Genomic DNA, 20,168 nt, shown 5'->3' on the forward strand with positions numbered 1-20,168 from the left:
CAAACAGGGACCCGTCCCCTCCCCTCCCCCATGCTGTCCTGGCATCTGGGTGCTGGCTTCCTGACTCAGAAGGCTTTATCCAGAGCACCCTTCTCCCCCCACACCCCGCCCCGCCTGTCCCCGCTGGGTGCAGAGCGGGGCCCTTCTGTGGCCTGAGCGCCCACCGCACTGGGGCTTGTCACCGGCCGGCCTCTCCTCCGAGGACAGGGAGGTGGTCCTCAAGGCCGCGCACGCACCCCTTCCAGCAAGCATTCCCTGCTTGCCCGCTGGGCCTGGCCTGCTGCCCCTGGGGGCACAGTAGGTGTCCAGGCGCTGTCAGGGCGATTAACCAGGGATGGTCCCACCCCCACCGTGGCTGCTGGCGTCTTGCCCGGGCAGGTGCGCCCGCTGCACGGGGATAGGGTGGGCGGTGGCCCGCAGACCGCCCCTGCGGGTCCCTGGGCGGGTCCCGGGAGCGCGGGCTGGGGCGTCGGGCAGGCGCGGGAGGAGGCCGTTCGCCCGCCCTTCCGCCCGCGCCGCTGGGGGCCGCCCGCGGGCCGCGCCGGCCAGAGCGCGCCGTGCGCCCCGGGCCCCGCGCCGGCACACGCTCGGCTGCCGCGGCGGCGAGGAGAGCGGCGGCGGCGGGGCCGGGCGGGCGGCAGGAATGCGGAACCGGCGCGCGGGCTGAGCCGCCCAGGATGGCGCAGGGGCGGCGGCAGCGGGCGGCCTGCGTGGGGCCCTAGTGCGGCGGAGCGGGCGCTCCCCACCCGGCGTCGCGGCCATGGCCAAGGAGCGGCGGAAGGCCGTGCTCGAGCTGCTGCAGCGGCCGGGGAACGCGCGCTGCGCCGACTGCGGCGCCCCGGGTAGGTGCGGGCCGGCTGGGCGCGCCGGGGTGCTGTGGGCCCGCGTGGGTGCGGGCCTGGGCGGCTGAGGCCCGGGCCGGGTGCCGGCCTGGATGCCAGCCCTGGGCCGGGGAGGGGTGCTGCGGCGCCCGCAGGGCTGGGGGGCGCGGGCCGCGGAGCCTGGCTCCCACTCGGGTGGGGCGCGGGCCTGGATCCCGCCAGCCCCCGGCCCCCGGCTCTGTCGCCGCCTCCCCTCCCCCAGGCTGCGTGTCTTGTCACCCGCCGGCAGCCGCCGCCTTGCGAAACCTGGGGCTCCGCAAAGAAAGAGGAAATCGCGCCGGGAGACCGGCGGCAGGGAGGGGATGGGTGAGCGGGGCCGAGGCTCCTCCGCGGGGATGGAGGGTCCGCTGGCGCCCCCACCTGCGGTGACGTCATGGCCCCTGTCTGCAGCCGCCCTCCGGCCCTGCGCTGGGAGCGGGGGAGGAAGCACCTGCCACGGCCACGTGGACCCGCTGGGAAAGGGGTCGCGGGGCCCCCTCCCCCCCAAGCCTCGCTGCCCTGGCAGGTGGCCAGTTCAGGTGGGGCCCTGGGCAGGTGCCGTCTCCCAGCGGGCATCTCCTGGACTTCGCTCCTGGGTGGTGCCTGCTCTGGGGTGATTTCCTAGTCGCTGGAGCCCTGGGGCTAGTGTTCAGGGATTGGCAGGAAGAGAAAAGGCTTTGCTCTCAGGCCCCGGGGACCCTGCTAGTGAGCTGGTCGCCCCTGGCGGGTCGTGGCTGCAGTGGGGGTGGGGCAGGAACAGCCAGGGCAGCCCCCGGCCTGCAGGGAGACACTGGGTGCTCCCTGGGGCGCCTAGCCTGAGCCCCTCAGAGCAAGCTGAACAGCGTGGAGTGGCTGAGCCCCTAGAGAGGGAAGGTGGGGACACGGACTCTGGACATCGGCCAAACAGGACCCACTGGAGCCCCTCAGAGCAAGCCGAACAGCGTGGAGTGGCTGATCCCCCAGAGAGGGAGGTGGGGACATGGACTCTGGACACCGGCCAAACAGGACCCACTGCCCGGCTCTTGGCCACTGCTCGCCCACTGGGCTGGGAGGGGTCTCTTCCCTCCTGCCCCCTCCAGGTGCTGGGAATCTGCTGGGAGAGGATGCGCTGGGCTGGAGCAGCCCCGAGGGGAAGCAGTGGCAGGCTTCTCTGGAGACAGGCGGGCTGAGGGCCTTCCCCACGGCCTCCCTCCGAGCCGGCTGCCCAGGGCCTGCGGCTGTGCGCTGAGGCTGCATGGCCACCGCCTGCTGCTGCTGCCCGCCTGGCCACCCCACCTCTCTCTCCCGGGTCTGTGTTCCCACTTGTCAGGAGGGTGAGCCGTGCCAGGGAGTGGTCTGGGGAGGAAGGCAGTCCGCACCGTCTCCTGCCAGGCCTGGTCTGAGGGGCCGGGCCATGGGGCCAGCCTGCCCAGAGGAGATTCTTGGGACACCGAGCCTCCCTGGCAGGAGGGAGAAGGGGCCTCCTTGGCGTGGTGGTCCTACAGCCGCTGCGCCCGCCCACCCACTCGGCCAGGGACACTCTGCCCCCACCCCGCGGGCATAGGCACTCGGGAGGGCCGGTGCCCGGTGCTGGGCCACACCTCTGCCCTTCAGACTCGGTCCAGGACCTCAGATCTTCGCCTCGTCTGTTCAGCAGCCTGAGGAGCAGCCAGGATGTGGGCCCCGGTTTTACAGCTGGGGACACCAAGGCCTGGAGACCTGGAGCTGACTCAGTGGCGTGGGGCCTCAGGGGTGACTGCTGTTTGGGTGCCCGGCCCCCTGGCCTGTGTCACGCCTGCCGTGTCTCTGTTGCAGCCCCACGACTCTGTCCGTGGTTGGGGCTGCCCTGGGGGGCTGCTGTGGCCTCCTGTCCCCGCTGCGGCCAGCTGGCCGACTGGAGCCCTTCCTGGCTCTGAAGGGGGCCCAGAGGAGGACAGCGCCCTACCGTGGCTGGTGCTCCTGCTTGTCTCCGCCGCAGCCCACCCAGAGCGGCGCCTCGGGGCGGGGGTCCCCAGGGCCTCGGCCCCCCAACCGCCAGGTGTGGGGCTGTGGGGATAGATTTGGGCAGGTTGCCACGCGAGGGCTGCTGGCAGGGAGGCCGTCTGGGGGTGGTTGCAGCCCCCAGACCCTCCAGTTGTCTGCCCTAGAGTGGGCGCTGCTGCCCTTGAACACAGGGCCTGGTCTGAGGCTCCTGCAGGCGCTTCTCACTGCAGGCCTGCCTGGGGGGTCTCCGTCCCAGAGGTAGGGGGTGCTGCACTTCTTTCCTCCGGGTCACCCGCCTCGTTGGTCACCTGCCAGGTGACCGCCTGGCCTCCCATAGGCAGGAAGGGCGAGGCCTCCACGTGTTCCCTGGTCTGAGGTGTGGGTGATCCTCCTGTGGGGCTTTGATGCCTGTCACCTGGACCACCAGGTGAAACCAGTTTTGACTGGTGACGTCTGGGCTTGTCAAGGAGCGCTTTCTGGGAATGCAGTGCGACAGTGGTGTGGAGACCCTGCTAGGGGCCCGGGGCTGGGGGCCGGGCCTCACCGCTCAGCCGGGACTGGGGTGTCTGCCTGCCAGACCTCAGAACAGGAGGTCCGCGCTCCACCCCAGGGGGCTTCAAGGCAGAGGTGACTTTTCAGACGTCGCTGTGAAGCGGGGCAGGAGCGCCCAGGCTGGGAGGGGCTCTGCAATGTGGCTTAATTTGGGAGAGGGTCCCCTGAGAGTGTGGCAGGCAGGGGGCTGCTGAGAAGTGGGCTGGGCAGTTGTCCCCGCTCCCTGGAGGCGCAGCCCGCTTGGGCTTTAGGTCGCTATTTTTTTCATCGTGGTGAAATACACGTAAAAGCCACGCTTTCCACTGTGTGCAGTCGCCACTCAGCGGCATTAAGTGCATCCACATTGTGGATGCCACGTCACCACCGTCCGTCTCTCAGTGCGTCTTGCGAGCTCTTTGCATCTTGCAGAACAGAGACCTGTCCAGGTAAACACTGCCTCCCTCCTCTCCCCAGCCCGCAGCCTTCCCTTGCTGTCTGTGGACTCGACCCAGACGAGTAGGATCACACAGGATCCGTCCTCCTGCGTCTGGTGTATTTCACTGAACACAGCATCCTCAGCGCTCACCCTGTTGTGTCTGGAGGCACGGTTTCCCGCCTCCTTTAAACAGTTGACACGTCACTGGCTGCGACATCACATTAGTCTCAGGTATAAACACAGCGGTTTGATGCTTGTGCATGCCGGGAAATGGCCACCACAGGAAGTCTAGTTAGCACCCCTCATGCAGGGTCTCTTCCTCGTGACGAGGACTTTTAAGATCTGCTCTCTCAGCAGCTTGCAGGTGTCCGCAGGCCTCGTTGACTCTGTAACTGGAAGTTGGTACTTTCTGACCCCTCTTCACGCAGCCCCACCTCTGACAACCTGTTCTCTCTCTCTGTGAGTGTGGGGTTTGGGGTTTTGCTTTTTAGATTGCGCATGTTAATACAACATTTGTCTTTCTCTGTCTGGTTTATTTTACTCAGCATAATGCCCTCAGGATCCATCCATGTGGTCACGAGTGGCAAGGTCTCCTTTTTGACGGCTGAGTAGTACCCATGTGTGGCACGTCTCTATCCAGTCATCCATATCTTTGCTGTGGTAGATGGTGGTGTAGTAAACACGGGGATGGAGATATCTTTATGAATGCATTTTTGTTTCCCTCAGTAAAATATCTGGAGGTGAAGTTACTAGATTGTAAGGAAGCCCTATGTCTAACTTTCTGAGGCGCCTCCGCCCTGCTTTCTGCCTGCTGCTGCTGCTGCTGCTGCCAAGTCGCTTCAGTCGTGTCCGACTCCGTGCGACCCCATAGACGGCAGCCCACCAGGCTCCCCCGTCCCTGGGATTCTCCAGGCGAGAACACTGGAGTGGGTGCCATTGCCTTCTCCGGCTTTCTGCCTGTGGTGCCGCACAGATGTGTCCTTACACCCACTGCGGCCTTGCATCCTTGTCTTTGCAGGCTTGTTATTTCCCGTCTTGTTCTTGACGGCTCTTCTCACGGGTGTGAGCTGACACCTCGCTGTGGAGTTGACCTGCGCTTCCCTGGTGCTTAGTGCTGTGGGTGCCTCCACACACCACGGCATCTGCATGTCTTTGGAACAGCATCTCCTCAGAGGCTTCGCCCACTTTTCAATTGAAGTGTTGAGTCTTTTGTTTTTGGCTTGCTATCACATGAGTTCTTTGTGTATTTTTGGATGTATTTAGACCCATTGTTAGGTACATGATTTACAAATATTTTCTCCCACGGATTGCCTCTTTATTCTGTTGATGGTCTTGCCATGCAGGAGCCTTTAGTCCCACTTGTTTATTTTTGCTTTTCTGCCTTTGCTTTTGGTGTCAGACCCCAGACTCATCGCCAGGACTGGCGTCAGGGAGCTCGCTGCCTGAGCTCCTCTAGGAGTTCTGTGGCTCCAGGCCTTGCACTCACGTCTTCAGTCCATTCTGAGTTGATTTTGTAAGACAGTGGTCCCCGTTCATTCTTTTGCATGTGGATGTCCAGTTTTCTGGTTTACTGAAAACACCGTCCAATTTCCTTTGTACAGTCTTGGTTCCTTTGTTGTAACTTAATTGACCACATAGATGTGGGCTGATTTCTAAGCTCTCTGTTCTGTTCCATTGATGTGTATGTCTGTTTTTATGCCAATACTATACGTTTTTGCTATTCTCTTGATTACGATAGCTTTGTAACAGTTTGAAATCAGGAACTGTGATGCCTCCAGCTTTGTTCCTCTTTCTCAAGTTTGCTTTGGCTGTTTGGACTTCGAGGTTCATAAACATGTTAGGATGGTTTGTTTTGTGGTGCCATTGGAGTTTTGACAGGGGTTTCTGTAGATACCTCCTCTGACACTGTGGATGGCTTTGGGGAGTGTGGACGTTCTCACAACGTCAGTCCTCCCCATGCTGAGCCCGGCGCGTCACCATCCGTCTGTGTCTCTGGCTTTGGGGAGTGTGGACGTTCTAACGTCCGTCCTCCCCGTGCTGAGCGCGGCGTGTCTCCATCCGCCTGTGTCTCCGGTCTCTGGCGTCAGTGTCTTGCAGCTCTCAGTGTGCATGGCTTTCGCCTCCTTGCCTAAATCTGTCCCTAGGTGTTTTACTCTCTTTGATACAATTGTAAACGTGCTGTTATCTTACTTTCTCTGATGTTCTTACTTGCTTTGTTTTTGGCTGTGCTGGGTGCTTGTTGCCGCCTGGGCTTTTCTCTAGTTGTGGCGAGCGGGCTCTGTGTCCAGTGGCCGAGTGTGGGCTTCTCGTTGCAGCGGCCTCTCTTGCTGCAGAGCAGGCTCCGGGGCACTTGGGCCTCAGCGGCGGTGGCTCCTGGGCTCTAGAGCACAGGCTCAGGGGGTGTGGCACAGGCTTGGTCCCTGCGTGGCGCGCGGGGTCTCTCTGGGTCACGGCTTGCACTTGTTCCCCTGTGTTGGCAGGTGGAGTCTTTACCGCTGAGCCACCAGGGAAGCCTCTAATCGTCTGTGTGGTGGTGGTGGTGGTGTTTTAGTATAAAGAAACACAATGAATTGTTGTATATTGATTTGTATCCTGCAACTTTACTGAACTCATGTAATAGTTCTAACAGTCTCTCCATGGAGTCTTAGTCTTCCACGTCTTATGTATTGTCATCTGCAAACAGCGACAGTTTTACTTTTTCCTTTCTTGTTTGGGTACCATTTATTTATTTTTCTCTCCTGTTTGCGCTGGCTAAGAGTGCCAATACTTTGTTGGAAAACAGTGGCAAGACTGGGCACCCTCGCCTCGTCCCTGGTCGTAGAGGACAAGCTCTCAGCCTTCACTGTTGGCTATGATGTCAGCGGAGGCTCGTCACGGCCTTTGCTATGTTGGCATGCACACCCTCTGTACTCACTTTGTTGAGAGCTTTTATCATAAATGGATGTTGAATCTTGTCAAATGCATTTTCTACACCTGTTGAGATGATCATGATTTTTATTCTTCATTTGGTGTATCACATTGATTCTTTTGCTTCCCTGGTGGCTCCGTTGGTAAAGAATCTGCCTGCAATGCAGGAGACAGAGGAGACTCGTGTTCGATCCCTGGGTCAGGAAGATTCCCGGAGGATAAAATGGCTAACCCACTCCAGTATTCTTGACTGGAAAACCCCATGGACAGAGGAGCCTGGCAGGCTACAGTCCATGGGGTCTCAAAGAGTCAGACACGACTCAGCGACTGACCCACTGTTGATTGGTTTGGGAATATTGAACCGTCTTTGCATCCCTTGTGAGAGCTGGACCATAAAGAAAGCTGAGCGCTGAAGAATTGATGCTTTTGAAGTGTGGTGTTGGAGAAGACTCTTGAGAGTCACTTGGACTGCAAGGAGATCCAACCAGTCCATCCTAAAGGAAATCATTCCTGAATATTCATTGGAAGGACTGATGCTGAAGCTGAAACTTCAATGCTTTGGCCACCTGATGCAAAGAGCTGTCTCACTGGAAAAGACCCTGATGCTGGGAAGGGTTGAAGGCAGAAGGAGAAGGGGATGACAGAGGATGAGATGGTTGGATGGCATCACCTATGCGATGGACATGAGTTTTAGCAAGCTCTGGGCGTTGGTGACGGACAGGGAAGCCTGGCGTGTTGCACTCCATGAGGTCACAAAAAGTCAGACATGGCGGAGTGACTGAACTGAATTTGCATCCCTAGAATAAATCTCAACTGATGATGGTATATGATCCTTCTAATGCATTGTTGAGTTTAGTTTGATAACAGTTTGTTGAGGATTTTGTATCAGGGATATTGGCCTGTGATTTCCTTTTTGTGTATCTTTATATAGAAAACCAGGTATCCTTATGTGATTTTGGTATCAGGGTAATGCTGGCCTTGTACAGTGAGTTTCAAAGTGTTCCCTCCTGTTTCTGGAGGAGTTTGAGAAGGACTGGTATTAGTTATTTTTTCAGTGTTTGGAAGAGTTCACCAGTGAGGCTGTCTGTCTTGCACTTTGGGTTGTTGGGAGGTTTTTGATTATGAACTCAGTATCCTCACTAGTTACTGGCCTGCTCAGATTTCCTGTTTCTTCATGATTCAGTCTTGGAAAGCTGCATGTTTCTAGGAAATAATCAGTTTCTTCCAAGTCGTCCAATTTCTTGATTTCTAGTCTCATGCCACTGTGGTTAGAAAAGACGCTTGATGCGATCTCAGCCTTCTCAGATTGGCCTTGTTTTCTGGCCTAATGTGCGACTGACCCTGGGGAATGCCCGTGTGCGCCGGGGAGGACGTGCTTTGTGTGGCTTCTGGATGGAACTTCCTACGCGTGTCCACAGCCTCATGTGTTGGCCAAAGCCGGAGTTTCCTGACTGGTTTTCTGTCTGGATAATCTAACCACTGGTGAACGTGGGGTTTAACGTCCCCCCTCTTACTGTGCTGCTGTCTTTTTCTCCCTTTACGTCTGTTAACATTTGCTTTACATTTTTGGGTGTTGCTACGTTGGGTACCTCAGTTCAGTTCGGTTGCTCAGTCGTGTCCAACTCTTTGCGACCCCATGGACTGCAGCACGCCATCACCAGCTGCCCATCACCAGCTCCCGGAGCTTGCTCAGACTCATGTCCATCGAGTCGGTGATGCCATCCAGCCGTCTCCTTTGGGGACCTAAATATTTGTAAATATTTGCATCGTCTTGTCGGGTCGACCTCTTCATGTGACGCCCTGCTTCGTCTCTTACTGCAATGCTTGTCTCACAGCCTTTGTTTCCTGAGTATTTCTTCCTAAGCACAGCATCCCAGCTTTCTTAGATTTCCATTTCCTTCCCTCTTGAGGTCAGATCATTCTCCGTTGTACGGATGGACCGTTTACCTGTGCGTTCTATCGATGGACACTTAGGCTGCTCCCACGTTCCGGCCGTTGTGGACAAAGCTGCGGTCAACGTGGGTGAGCAGACGTCTCAGGAGTCTGCTTTCGGTTCTTCTGGATTCACTCAGAAGTGGCCTTGCTGGGTCACATGGTTTGTTCTTCTCTCACTCTTTTGAGTAATCTTGTGCTGCTTTCCAGAGTGGCTGTGCCGCGTTCTGTGCCCACCAGCCGCGCACGTGGGTGTGAGTCTCTCCCCGTCCCCACTGTCTCTTGTTCTGGTTTGGCGGCAGCAGTCACCCTCCTGGGCGTGAGGTGCTGTCTCACTGTGGTCCTGATTTGCATGTTCTTAATCATTCATCATGTTGAGGATCTTTTCATGTGCTGACTGGCCATTTATATATCTTCTTTGGAGAAACGTCTTTTTAAATCCTTTGCCCACTTAGAAATTGGATTGTTGTTTTTTCGTTGTTGTTGAGTTTGGGGAGTTCTCTATATATTCTGGACATTAATCCCTTATCAGATATATTATTTGCAAATATTTTCTATGTTTCTGTGGTTTGGCTTTTTACTTGGTAGATAGTATATTTTGATGCACAAAATTTAAAATATTTTTGTGAGGGAATTCCATGGCAGGCCAGTGGTTAGGACTGAGTGCTCTCACTGCTGAGGCCAGGGTCCAGGCCCTAGTCAGGGAACTAGGATTCCACAAAGCCGTATGGATGACCAGAAAAAAGCTCTTCTAATTTTCATGAAATCCAGTTTGCTTATTTTTTTTTTTCTTGCGTTTGTCCTTTGGTGTCATATCCAAGAAAGCATTTTCAAACCCAGTGTCATGAAGGTGGCCTCCCGTGTTTTCTTCTCTGTTGTGTTCGGCCTCACATTTAGGTCCCTGATGGGTTTTGAGTTGATTTTTGCATGTGGTGTGAGTCAGGGTCCGACTCTAATCCGCACGTGATAGCTGACATTCCGGCACTGTTTCTTGGACAGACAGTTTTTCCCATTGATCTTGGCACCTTTGTCAAAAAATGATTTGACCATATATGTGAGGGTTTATTTCTGGGCTCTCTATTCTGTTGGTCTCTGCCTATTTTTATGCCAATATGTTTTATGATTTGATTACTGTAGCTTTGGAGGTCCCTTCAGATTGCATATGAATTTTAGGATGGGTTTTTCTATTTCTGAAAAAAAAATATTTTTGGAATTTTGATAAATATCGCATTGACGTTTTAGATCGTTTTGGGTAATGTTGGCATTTTAACAACATGAAGTTTCCAATCCATGGACATATGATGTGTTTCCTTTTATTTATTTCTTCTTTAAATTCTTTCAGGACTGTTACATTGTACAAGTCTTTCTCCTCCTTGGTTAAGAAAATTCTTAAGTACTTTATTCTTTTTGATGCAAATGTAAATGGCGTTATTTTTGTAGTTTCCTTTTACTGTTGTTATATGTAGATGTATAGTGTGTGAGTATATATACATATGTGTGTATACAGTCAGTTGATTTCTTGCGTGTTAACTTTGAATCCTTTGCTTAATTCATTTCCTAGTCTTTGCGGCTTTTCAGTGGGTCTTTGTATCTGCCTATTATCAGGTCGTTCCGCTGGCGAATGACATAGCTCCACTTTCGCTTCTTCCTTTCCAGCTTGGATGACTCGCACTTCTTTTTCTTGCCTGATTCCTCTGGCCAGAGCTCCCAGCGCTCTGCTGAGCATGGTGGTGCAGTTCGCACTCTGGTTTCTTTGTGCGTCTCGTGTGTTTTGTGGAACACCAGCCATTTGAATCTAATAACATGGAGACTCTGGGGTGGGTAGCCACTGCTGGGCTCAGAGCTAGTGATGGAGCTCAGTGGAGCTCGGTGGGGCTGAGCTCAGTGGAGCCGATGCCATTGATGTGCAGACTGCCCCTCGAAGCTGTGAGGCTTCCGCAGGCTCCGGAGCTCAGGACCAGTTCTGTCGTCCGAATCTGCCAGCGCCATGGTTCTCCAGGTGGAGAGACTCCGGGTGCTCCCTGCCCCACCAGCTTCCCAGAATCTTGCCCAGGACGGGCCCTCCACCGCGGCTGTCCAGGACAGTGTGTAGGCCTGGAGGTGGCCAGCAGGCTGCCAGCCTCGCCTGGCCCACAGCAGCCCCACCCAGAGCCAGGGGCCGGCTGGGGCTGACCTTGGATCCGCCCCAGAGCTGGCGCTGCCCTGCCCGTGTGTGAGTGTTGGGGTGCCTTGCCCTGCGCCTCGCTTGAGCTCTGCAGTCTCGTGGGGCTGGCAGGTGGGCAGGTGGCCCCCTGCAGAGGCCAGATGGGCTGCGGGTGTGGCGGCCCCTCCTTCCTGGAGGTCAGGAAAGATGCCGGCGATTGGAATGTGGAGGACGAGCTTTCAGACTGTCGGAGGCCATGTCAACGCTGCTGCACGGAGCGGGCGGCGGCTCTGGGGACAGCGGGGGAGCTTGGGGTCACCTCAGCTAAGGGCCGGCCTGGGGTGGGTTCAGTGGGGAGCGGCCTGAGCCATGTTGGGGGGCCTGGGGGAGGGGAGCTGGAGGACACTGTGAGCCCTGGGCATGCCTCGTGGGGACCCAGCCAGCAGAGCATTCGAGGGGCCACGGGGAGGGGGGGCCCCACTGTTACGGAGGGGCAACTTGGGGTCACCAGTTGGTGGGGCCCGGGATGGTGGGAGCTGCCCTGTGGAGGGAGCAGGCCCCCCCGCTGTGACCAGGATCCCCAGAGGAGGCAGCGCTGGAGGCGCTTTAGTCGTGGGGGGGCAGCTCTGATGGAGGGCCGGATGCCCCCGCCTGTGTGCGGCCCCAGGACCCTGGCACAGGCCTTGGTGAGAGTGGGCGGCATTGGGCGATGGGGGGCCGTGCAGTCTTGGCCAGGCGGTGGTCAGCACAGGGCCCCCAGGTGGGGGTGAGCGGTCTCAGGGACAGGAGCGTGTGGGTGCAGCCGGGCCTGGGGCGCTCACTGGGGGAGGCTGTTGCTGCAGTGTGGCCTGCGGACAGGTGGTACCGTGGCTGCCAGGGTCCCCTGGTCACGCGGGCGCAGCTCCTCTGGAAGCAGGAACCCGCCGGGCCCCGCGAGCCTCGCTTGTTGCCGGGGGAAGCGGAGAGGCCGTGTGTCCAGCGCCAGGATGCGGGCTCGGAGGTGCCCACGGTGTAGGAGGGCCTCCGCGGGGCGGGGTGGCAGGCGCGGAGGGTCCCGGCTGGGGAAGCAGGTGGAGGCAGGCCACTGCGGAGTGAGTGGTGGGGAGGGGCCGTCAAAGCCTGGAGACGCTGGGAAGCCTGAAGAGCTGGGTGTGCCGGCAGCTCGGGTGTGGGCAGAAGGGCCGGGAGGGGCTGCGGGAAGAGGGGGAGCCGTCCGGGTGCTGGGGACGCGGGCGGCGACCGGGCGCTGGGCGGGCTGGCAGCGGACTGGACTGGAGACGCCTGGCACTCATGGAGGTTCTGGAGCAGAGAGGGCAGGGGTGGGGGCGGAAGAACCAGCCGAAGCTGCTTCCCTGTTCGCTCTCCTTCACCTTTGCTGAGGCGACACTCAGGTGAGGCAGAGCTGACCACGGGAAGAGAAGAATTCACGGCCTTTAGAACGTTCCCTGGTTGCGTGACCACCGCCTGCGTTGAGCTCAGATCTTAGAGCCAAGAGGCCAGATGAGAAGCTGGAGGGCCCCTGGTGGGGTGTGCGTAGCCTGTGGAGGACTGTGGGCAGGGGACCCGCGGCGGTGCCTGGTCCAGGAGGGCTGGGCTTGGCGCCAGGGAGGCGAGGAGGCCCTCGGGCTTGAGAGGGGCTCTGACCACTGGGTCTGGCTGCTGCTGGGAGTGATCCGAGAGAGAAGGGAGTGGGGCCCAGGCGGGGAGGCCACGCCAGGCCCGGGTGCTTGCCTCTCCGGGGACTGGGCGGGAGGAGAGAACGTGTGGCCACAGACAGGCACTGAGCGCCTTCTGTATGCAGCGCCACCTTTAGTGACAGAGCACCACCCACCCAGAGCTCGGACTCCAGCGGGAGGTGAGGGTGGACACCCCAGCGGTGCTGGATGCGTGGAGGGCAGCTCAGCAGGGGGCGCCTGCGATGGGCGTGGGCAGTGGGCCCCGAGGCCGGCGCCCATCCCCCTCCTTGGTACCCCTTGGGCCTCTGCCCAGAGCTCAGCCCTCCCCGCTGCAGCCTGCGGCCTTGCCGGGACCCCCCGCGGGCTCGGCAAGGGGCACACCTGCTCCTCCCGCCTCAGCCCCAGGACATGTCTCACCTGCCCTGGAAGAGCCAGGGAGCTGAGTCACGCGGAGTGTCCTAGAAGGCAGGGCAGGTGGGGCAGCTGGGGGGCAGGAGAGGCGGGTGCGGAGCTGGTGGCCTGGGGCAGAGTCTGCCTGGCCCACAGGTCTGGTCACCCCCGTGCAGGAGCCCGGAGAAGCGCAGGGCAGCCCTCACCCCTCTGCCACGGGGCCCTGCGCTCCACCAACGCTGGCCGTTCCCTTGGCCAGAGCTGCTGACCCACGGCCTCTGCTGGGGACACAGGTCCTGGCGGCTGAGTCCAGGCCGTTGGGAAGGGGGTCCCCGCATTGTGGGTACACAGAGGGGCAGGGCAGCCCCTTTCCCTTGGGGCCGGGCCGGCGTGTGCCCCCATAGTACAGCTGGGCCCAGCGTGGGGCCCTCTCCTGCCAGGCGCCCTCCGCCCTGGGGCCCTGGGCTCAGGGTGAGGCTCTCGCAGACGCGCACACCCCAGCTCCCACGCCTCTCCTGGTGCTGGTGCGGGGGGCGCCTGACCGGCTCTCCTGCTCGGCGCCCTCCTTCCTGGGGCCCTGGGGGCACAACTGGCCCCCAGGAGCCAAAGGTCTCCCCTCCCCTAACCACCCCTGCCCCCCGCCTGGGGCTTTTGGCCGCAGGGTGGGCATCGAGCCCCCCCAGGAGACTGTGCTGAGAGGCTGCTTCCAGGAGGAGGGAAGGGCTGGGCGAGTGACTTGCTGATCTGCTGAAGCACAGACGCCCAGACGGACCGGAAGTGGTCATCAGTTATCCCCAGAGGGGCTGCAGGGTGCCGGCTCCCCTGAATAGCCTCACACCCGCTCAGCCCCACTTCCTGTTCTTGTGGCTTTGGAGGGCTGGGGCAGTCACTCTTCTGACCCCTGAGGCCTTAGACTGCTGGTCAGAGTCACCCCCAGAATTCTACCCCCAGGGTCTGAACCCTTCTTTAAATCACTTGATTGGAGCGCCTTCCTGGGCCCTCCAGGGACGCCCTGCGGCCGCCTGGAGGATTTGAAGCCTTTTGCAGGGCAGAGGGCAGACAGGCATGCACCCGGCCGGTGGGTGACTCGAGTGCCCGTGCTGCAGGCCCCGGGGCAGGGGTGGCCGGTGCCTTTTCGCCCAGAGGTGGGGGCACACGGAGGGGCACTCCCGCGGGCGGACTGCATGCTCCACAGGCTGCAGTGTGGAGGCTTCCGGCCGAGACGTCCCTGCCTCCAACTTACTCGAAACCATCTCCCTGCCCCGGTGCTGCCCAGGCAGGAGGAGGCAGGAGCCGTCTGCTCCCGAGATGAGGACAGGCTTCCTTGCGGCCTGGCCGCTGGGCGGGGGCCCCTGTGGACGCCGGCTAGTATAGCCTCCCGGCACCTGCCCGCTCTGAACCAGGAAGGTGTTTCTGGGAGACCTGGGCCAGCCGCCCTCTGCTGCGTGACCTCAGGCCCTGCTTACAGCTCCCTGGGCTTTGCTCCCTCATCCTGTGGAGCTGGGCTGACGGCGAGGCTGCAGCCTGGCAACGTGGCCAGTCGTGGCCAGTGAGGGTGAGGAGGCTGCAGACCCCAGGACCCCAGCGGCTGGCTCTGCGTCCCGAGTGGGTGTGAGGGTCTGGGGGAGGTTGGAACGTGCCTGCGGGTGCTCCTCCAGGCCCGGCCACTGGATGCCCACCCGGGAGGACGCAGGAGCCGCTGGCCCTTCAGGCTCGACCTTTCTGCTTCTCTGTTGGGACGGGGCTGGGGTTGTCGACACACAAACAGCACCTGCCTTGGGTGTGATAGTCAGAGGGTCAAGGGAGCCCTTCTGAGTGTGGAAGAAGCGGCCACTGCCACCCCAAAAGGCCGTCACCCCGGAAGGCTCTGGGGCGGGTGTGATGGAGCTGCAGGGCCGTGAGTTCTGCTGGGCCGGGTCCCAGAGGGAGGCCAGGGCGGGCGCCCGGGAGGGAGCCATGGCCCTCGCCCTGCCCTGTGCCCAGGCCCCCACCTCGTCCCGGCCGGTGCACGAGGGTTCCTGCTCAGAGGACGTGGGCTCCCCGCGAGGGCCCCAGTGCGCCTCGCCCGCGGGCCTGCTGGCTTCCATCCTGGCTTCCTCATTTCCTGCAGGGGCCGCGCTTTGGCACAGAGGGCGCGCTCCTGGAAGGGTGGGGGGCACGGTGACCGTGCAGGGTGGGCCGGACGCCAGGTGCAGCCTGCTCAGGGCCCTGGGCAGGCGCTTTCCTGGGTCCTTGGCGGCAGCTGGGTGACGCTCGCGGGGAGCGCTCCTGCAGATAGGTGTTCTCTGAGGTCCCACAAGCCTGTGGAGAGCAGTCGCCGGCGGGGCTCTTCTGTCCAGGAGCCTCGGCTCTGGAGGGCATCTGGGGTTCCCTGACACGCAGTGTCTCTCCCGCTGCTCCCCGGGAGGCTCAGAGCCAGGAGCCTGGCGTTCTTCTCCCTCCCCAAGCCCGCTGTGTCTGGTCCCAGGGTCCCCATGCACGCAGGGGCCGAGGACCTCAGAAGCCTGGTCCTGTCCATGGGCAGGCTCTTGCTGCCAGAGCGCCTTCCCAGGTCGTGGTGGGGGCCGTGGGGTGGGACGTGTCCCTGACGCCCCCTCCCAGCGCCCGTCGGGGGCCAGCGGGTGGTCACAGAGGCCTGGGGGGCACAGGGGCCGTGCCCAGGGCGCCACCCTCCGGCTGGAGAAGCCCCTGGGGTTCCACCCAGAGAACTGACGTGATGTCTGTGGGCCCCGCAGGCAGAGGTGCAGCCGGGGGATGTGGGCAGCGGCCAGGAAGCTGGGGGTGGACAGCGGGTGTGGGGAGGATGGGGCCCCGCTCACGGCCCTTCCGAGCTGGCTGAGGCCTTGGGTCCAGGCGGCCCCTGCGCCTGCTCTGCTTGGGACCCGCCGATGTGCAGGGGGAGGCCAGGGCAGGGCTCTTGGTGGCCTCAGAGAGCCAGACCCTGTCCCTGGGCCGGGCACTCCCCCGCAGCCTGTTGCCCCAGCTGCAGCAGGAGCCTCTTCCCGCAGCCACTGCCGTGTCAGTGGCCAGAGGCCCTTATTAGGGGTCAGGGTTTGGGTGTGCCCAGCCCCCCAGCCCCCAGTGGAGAGTCTGCAGAGGCCAGGACGAGGTCCCTCGTGGAGACACGGCAGTCTTCCTCCTGAGCCTTGTCTGTTCCATGTGCCACGTGCGCTGAGAGTCTGGGGCGGAGCCCTGGCTCCCAGCTTCCAGTCTCTCCCCTGAGGCCCTTGGGGGGAGCTAGCATGACGGGGGGGTTCTTGGGACGATGGGGGGCTGGTCCTTTGTGGGGGTGGCCGGGACCCCTGCTTGGGGCCCTCAGACCCCGTGAACTTGGTGTCCCGTCTTCCTATCGCTCCAGTGAGGAAATGAAACCCAGAAAGGAGGGTGGGCGTGCAGGCCTGTGGGCTGTGGTCCAGTGCCCCCGTCTCAGGGGAGACCCCCCTGACGTCTGGCCTTGTCTTGCAGATCCTGACTGGGCCTCATACACCCTGGGGGTGTTCATCTGTCTGAGCTGCTCTGGGATTCACCGGAACATCCCCCATGTCAGCAAGGTGAAGTCCGTGCGCCTGGACACCTGGGAAGATGTGCAAGTGGAGGTACGGCTGGGCTGGGTGCCGGGGGGTGTGCCCGCTGCCATGGCGGCCTCAGACCCAGCCAGGTGCCGGGGGGTGCCTGCCCACTGCCACGGCAGGCCTGCCCGCTGTCACGGCGGCCTCAGACCCAGCAGGGTGCCTGGGGGGCCTGCCCGCTGCCACGGCGGCCTCAGACCCAGCCAGGTGCCGGGGGGTGCCTGCCCACTGCCACGGTGGGCCTGCCCGCTGCCACGGCGGCCTCAGACCCAGCCGGGTGCCGGGGGCGGGGCCTGCCCGCTGCCATGGCGGCCTCAGACCCAGCCCGCACCCTGGCCCAGGCAGGCCCCTACCTGCCTGGTGCCCTGGGAACCCACATGGGCCCCTTGTTGTCAGGGTTTCATGGATAACTTACACAGAGTTGCAGAAGGTGACAGAAGTCAAGCCCTTCACCTGCTGTCCACCCACAGAGTCCCGGGCCCACCCCGGCCTCCGTGCCAACTCAGAGTCCGCACGTACCCTAGTGAGGCCGCCCCGGCACGCGGACACACCGCATGGCTGGAAGCACCCCCACCCCAGGGCCAGACAGGAGGGCGAGGCCGCATTGACACAAGCCCGCAGCACGTGCACCTCGTGAGGAGGGAGGGACAGGGAGGTCCCAGAGAGGCTGGGCTGGGCTGGGGGTGAGGAGCGAGCGGGGTCTGGGGTGAGGGGCTCCAGCCCCTTCTGCTCTCTGCTCCTCTGCTCCCGTTGCGACCTCGAGGGGCCGGCAGGGCTGGGCCTGCAGGGCGCTGGACCCCCGCCCCGAGTCCTGGGCCAGAGGTCATGAGCCAGCCCGGCCCGGGAGGCCCGGGTGCGGAGAGCCGGGCACAGGGCCCTGGTCTGTGTGTTTTGTTTCATGGTTTTCCCTGAACTTTATTTTTCTATAGCACGTGCTTTAAAGAAGCTTTATTGAAACATGACTCACACGTCACACAACTTGCTCTCTTAAGAGCACTTCAGCGGAGTTGCCCCCATTGTCAGCTTTAGAACATTCCCATCACTTCAGATGGAACCCGGCCCTCCGCTCCACCCCTGCCCCGGGCCTGAGCCCCCGCCCGCGTGCTTCCCCCTTATGAGGCCGGTGACACTCACCGTGCGGCTGGACCCCGGTCATGGCTGCGTGCACAGCTCCGGGAGTGTGGGGGCCCTGCTGAGGCTTGCTGCGGGGTGTCCTTCCCAGACAAGCCCTGGGCCACCGGGGCAGCAAGGTGGCCTCCATTCCTGGAGGGGAAGTCGGAAGGCTCTGACTGTAACTTCAAGGATTCTGCCAGGCTTCCCCTCCTGGCCATGCCCGCAGGCCCTTCCCTGCCCTTCCCCGCCTCAGGGGCCGTTGCAGAACCAGGTGTGACCTCCGGGCTCCGGGCTGGGCCCCTCACCGTCACTGGCATGGGCTGCTTCCTTTGTGGGGGTTTCACAGAGGCGGGTTCGCGGCCCTCAGAGACAGCGAAGACGTTTTTGGGAGGTTGTCCTGACTTTGCTGGTGGTGGTTTTCACGGTGGAAACTTTCAGATTTTGAAGTGATCAAGTTTATCAGCCTTGCCTTTGTGGTTTCAGGGTTTACTGCACACCGAGATAGGCCTGCGTTGCCCTCAGTTATTTTTACTCAGAGCAGCCTGATCTCTTGCTGCTCACACGCCGCGCCCCTCACCCTTCTAGTCTACGGTTTGGTGGTTTTCATGAATTCTCAGGGCTGTGTGACCACCGCCATGATCTAATTTGAGAAGGTTTTCATATCCTCAAATGAGCCCGCACCCACTGGGGCCCCTGCCGGCCCCCGTCCCGGCCCCGCCGAGAGAGGGGCCCTGCCTCCCCGCGGCGGGCCTATCTGCTCTGGGTGCTTCGTGCCGGTGGGTTCACCGTGTGGTTCCAGGCCCCCTCCCTCCTCTCGCTGAGCATCGATTTCTAGACTCATCCCTGCTATCGGGGTGTCAGCACTTGACTTCTTGTCACCGCGAGGTCACGCGGTCGCGTGGGGGCCACCGCTTGTCCGCCCCTCACCAGCTGCACGCCTGTCTTGTTTTCCCAGGCCTTCTGAGCAGCGGGGTTCACGGCAGGTCTGTGCCCTCAGCTCTGGGAGGGCGCGGCGCTGCCAGGCCTCGGGGTGACCGCCTGACGTCTGAGGGTCGGCGGGCTCTGCGCACCACAGCGCCCCGGCCCGCCGGCAGCTCGCGAGGACTGCAGCCCCTCCGCGTCTCGGTCTGGCCTCAGCCCTCCTCGGGGCGTGCGGGCGTGTCCTCATGGTGTCGGCCCCCCTGCCTGGGGATGAGTGACGCTGAGCGCTGCTCCGTGTGCTTCTTGGCCAGCTGTGTATCTTCTTTGGGGCAATGTTCATTCAGATCCTTTCCCACTTTAAAAATGGGTTGTCTTTTGATTACTGAGTCAGGAGATGTTATCACTAAGCTTTAGATTCTGGACACAAAATCGCTTTCAGATTTAGTGTTTGCAAGTAATTCTTCTCGTTCTGTGGGTTGTGTTTTAACTTTCATGTTGAAATGATATTTTTAAAATGAAAAAGTATGGTTTATATTTTTAAGGAGCCATCTATAATTTTTTACATCATGGAGGGGCGATTCATATAAAATCCATTTTAAAGTGAGCACGGTGGGACATATATATGCTGGAATATTACTTGGCCATAAAATAGAATAAAAGAACGCCAGTTACAGCTACATCGATGAGCCTGGAGATTATCCCGCCAGGTCAGTCAGACAAAGACACATGCCGTACGACACCACTTACGGGCGGAATCTACAATATGACACACATGAATCTCTATGAAACCGAGAGGAGCTCACGGGCGTGGAGGCCAGGCTGTGGCTGCCAGGACGGAGTGGCTGGGGAAGGGGTGGGGGTCCGGGGTCGGCACGGGCACACTAGTGCCGTAGGGTGTTAAGCACCGTCCTGCCGTTGCGCTCGGGGGCTCTGCTCAACGGGCGAGCACAGATGCAGGCACGCCTGTGCCTTACCCACGTCAGAAAGCAGCGCAGCGCTGTACATCAACTAGACTTCAGTAAAGTGAATTTTTAAAAAGTGAATAATCCAGAGGCAGGAACGTGCAGTGGGGAAAGGAGAGTCTCTTCTACGAAAGGTGCTGGGAGAACTGGACAGCCCACACCGCATGTCACACCGTGTACAAAAAGTGAGTCAACATGAATCAAAGACCTAAATGTTTAAGACCCCAAACCATACAGCCCAAACCGTACACGAGCTCGTGGCCGTCAGTCTTAGCAGTATCGTTCTGGGTCTGCCTCCTCAGGCAGGCTACAAAAGCAAAGATAAACAGATGGGACTGCAGCAAATGAAAACGCTTTTGCACAAAAAGAAAACTATCAACAAAGTGAAAAGCCCACCTACTGAACGGTAGCGATGTTTGTAGATGATGCGTGTGTTAAGGGCTATTGCACAAAATGTACAGAGAACTCATACAACTCAGTATCAAAAAGAAAAAACAAAGTGTCCAGTTAGAAACGGGTTGAGGACCTGGACAGACGCGTCTCTAAAGACACGGCTCGTCAGCAGGTGCGTGAAAAGACGCTCAGCGCCAGCATAGAAACGCTGATCCAAAAAAACAAAACAAAAAAAAGAAACGCTGATCTAGACCGTGCCGAGCCTCCACCTCACGGTGCCAGGAGTGGCCTTTGTTAAGAGTCTGCAGATAATGGGGGCTCGCCTGCCGGCCCAGCAGTTAAGACCCCACGCTTCCAGGGCAGGGGCTGTGGG

At 60.3% G+C, this 20,168-nt stretch overlaps 1 protein-coding gene across 3 annotated transcripts in view; it reads left to right on the top strand.

Moving 5' to 3' along the window:
* Window positions 1–548: 548 nt before the first annotated feature.
* Window positions 549–20,168, top strand: part of ADAP1 (ArfGAP with dual PH domains 1) — a 35,099-nt gene continuing 15,479 nt past the window's right edge. For all 3 annotated transcript variants that reach the window (XM_055562369.1, XM_055562370.1, XM_055562371.1), the window contains exons 1-2: window positions 549–842; window positions 16,303–16,433. In XM_055562369.1, the coding sequence (XP_055418344.1) occupies window positions 761–842; window positions 16,303–16,433 (213 nt within the window). In that variant the 5' untranslated portion in view covers window positions 549–760. The remainder of the gene's footprint in view (window positions 843–16,302; window positions 16,434–20,168) is intronic.

This window comes from Bubalus kerabau, chromosome 23, assembly GCF_029407905.1.
Source record: "Bubalus kerabau isolate K-KA32 ecotype Philippines breed swamp buffalo chromosome 23, PCC_UOA_SB_1v2, whole genome shotgun sequence".
NCBI lineage: Eukaryota > Metazoa > Chordata > Mammalia > Artiodactyla > Bovidae > Bubalus > Bubalus kerabau.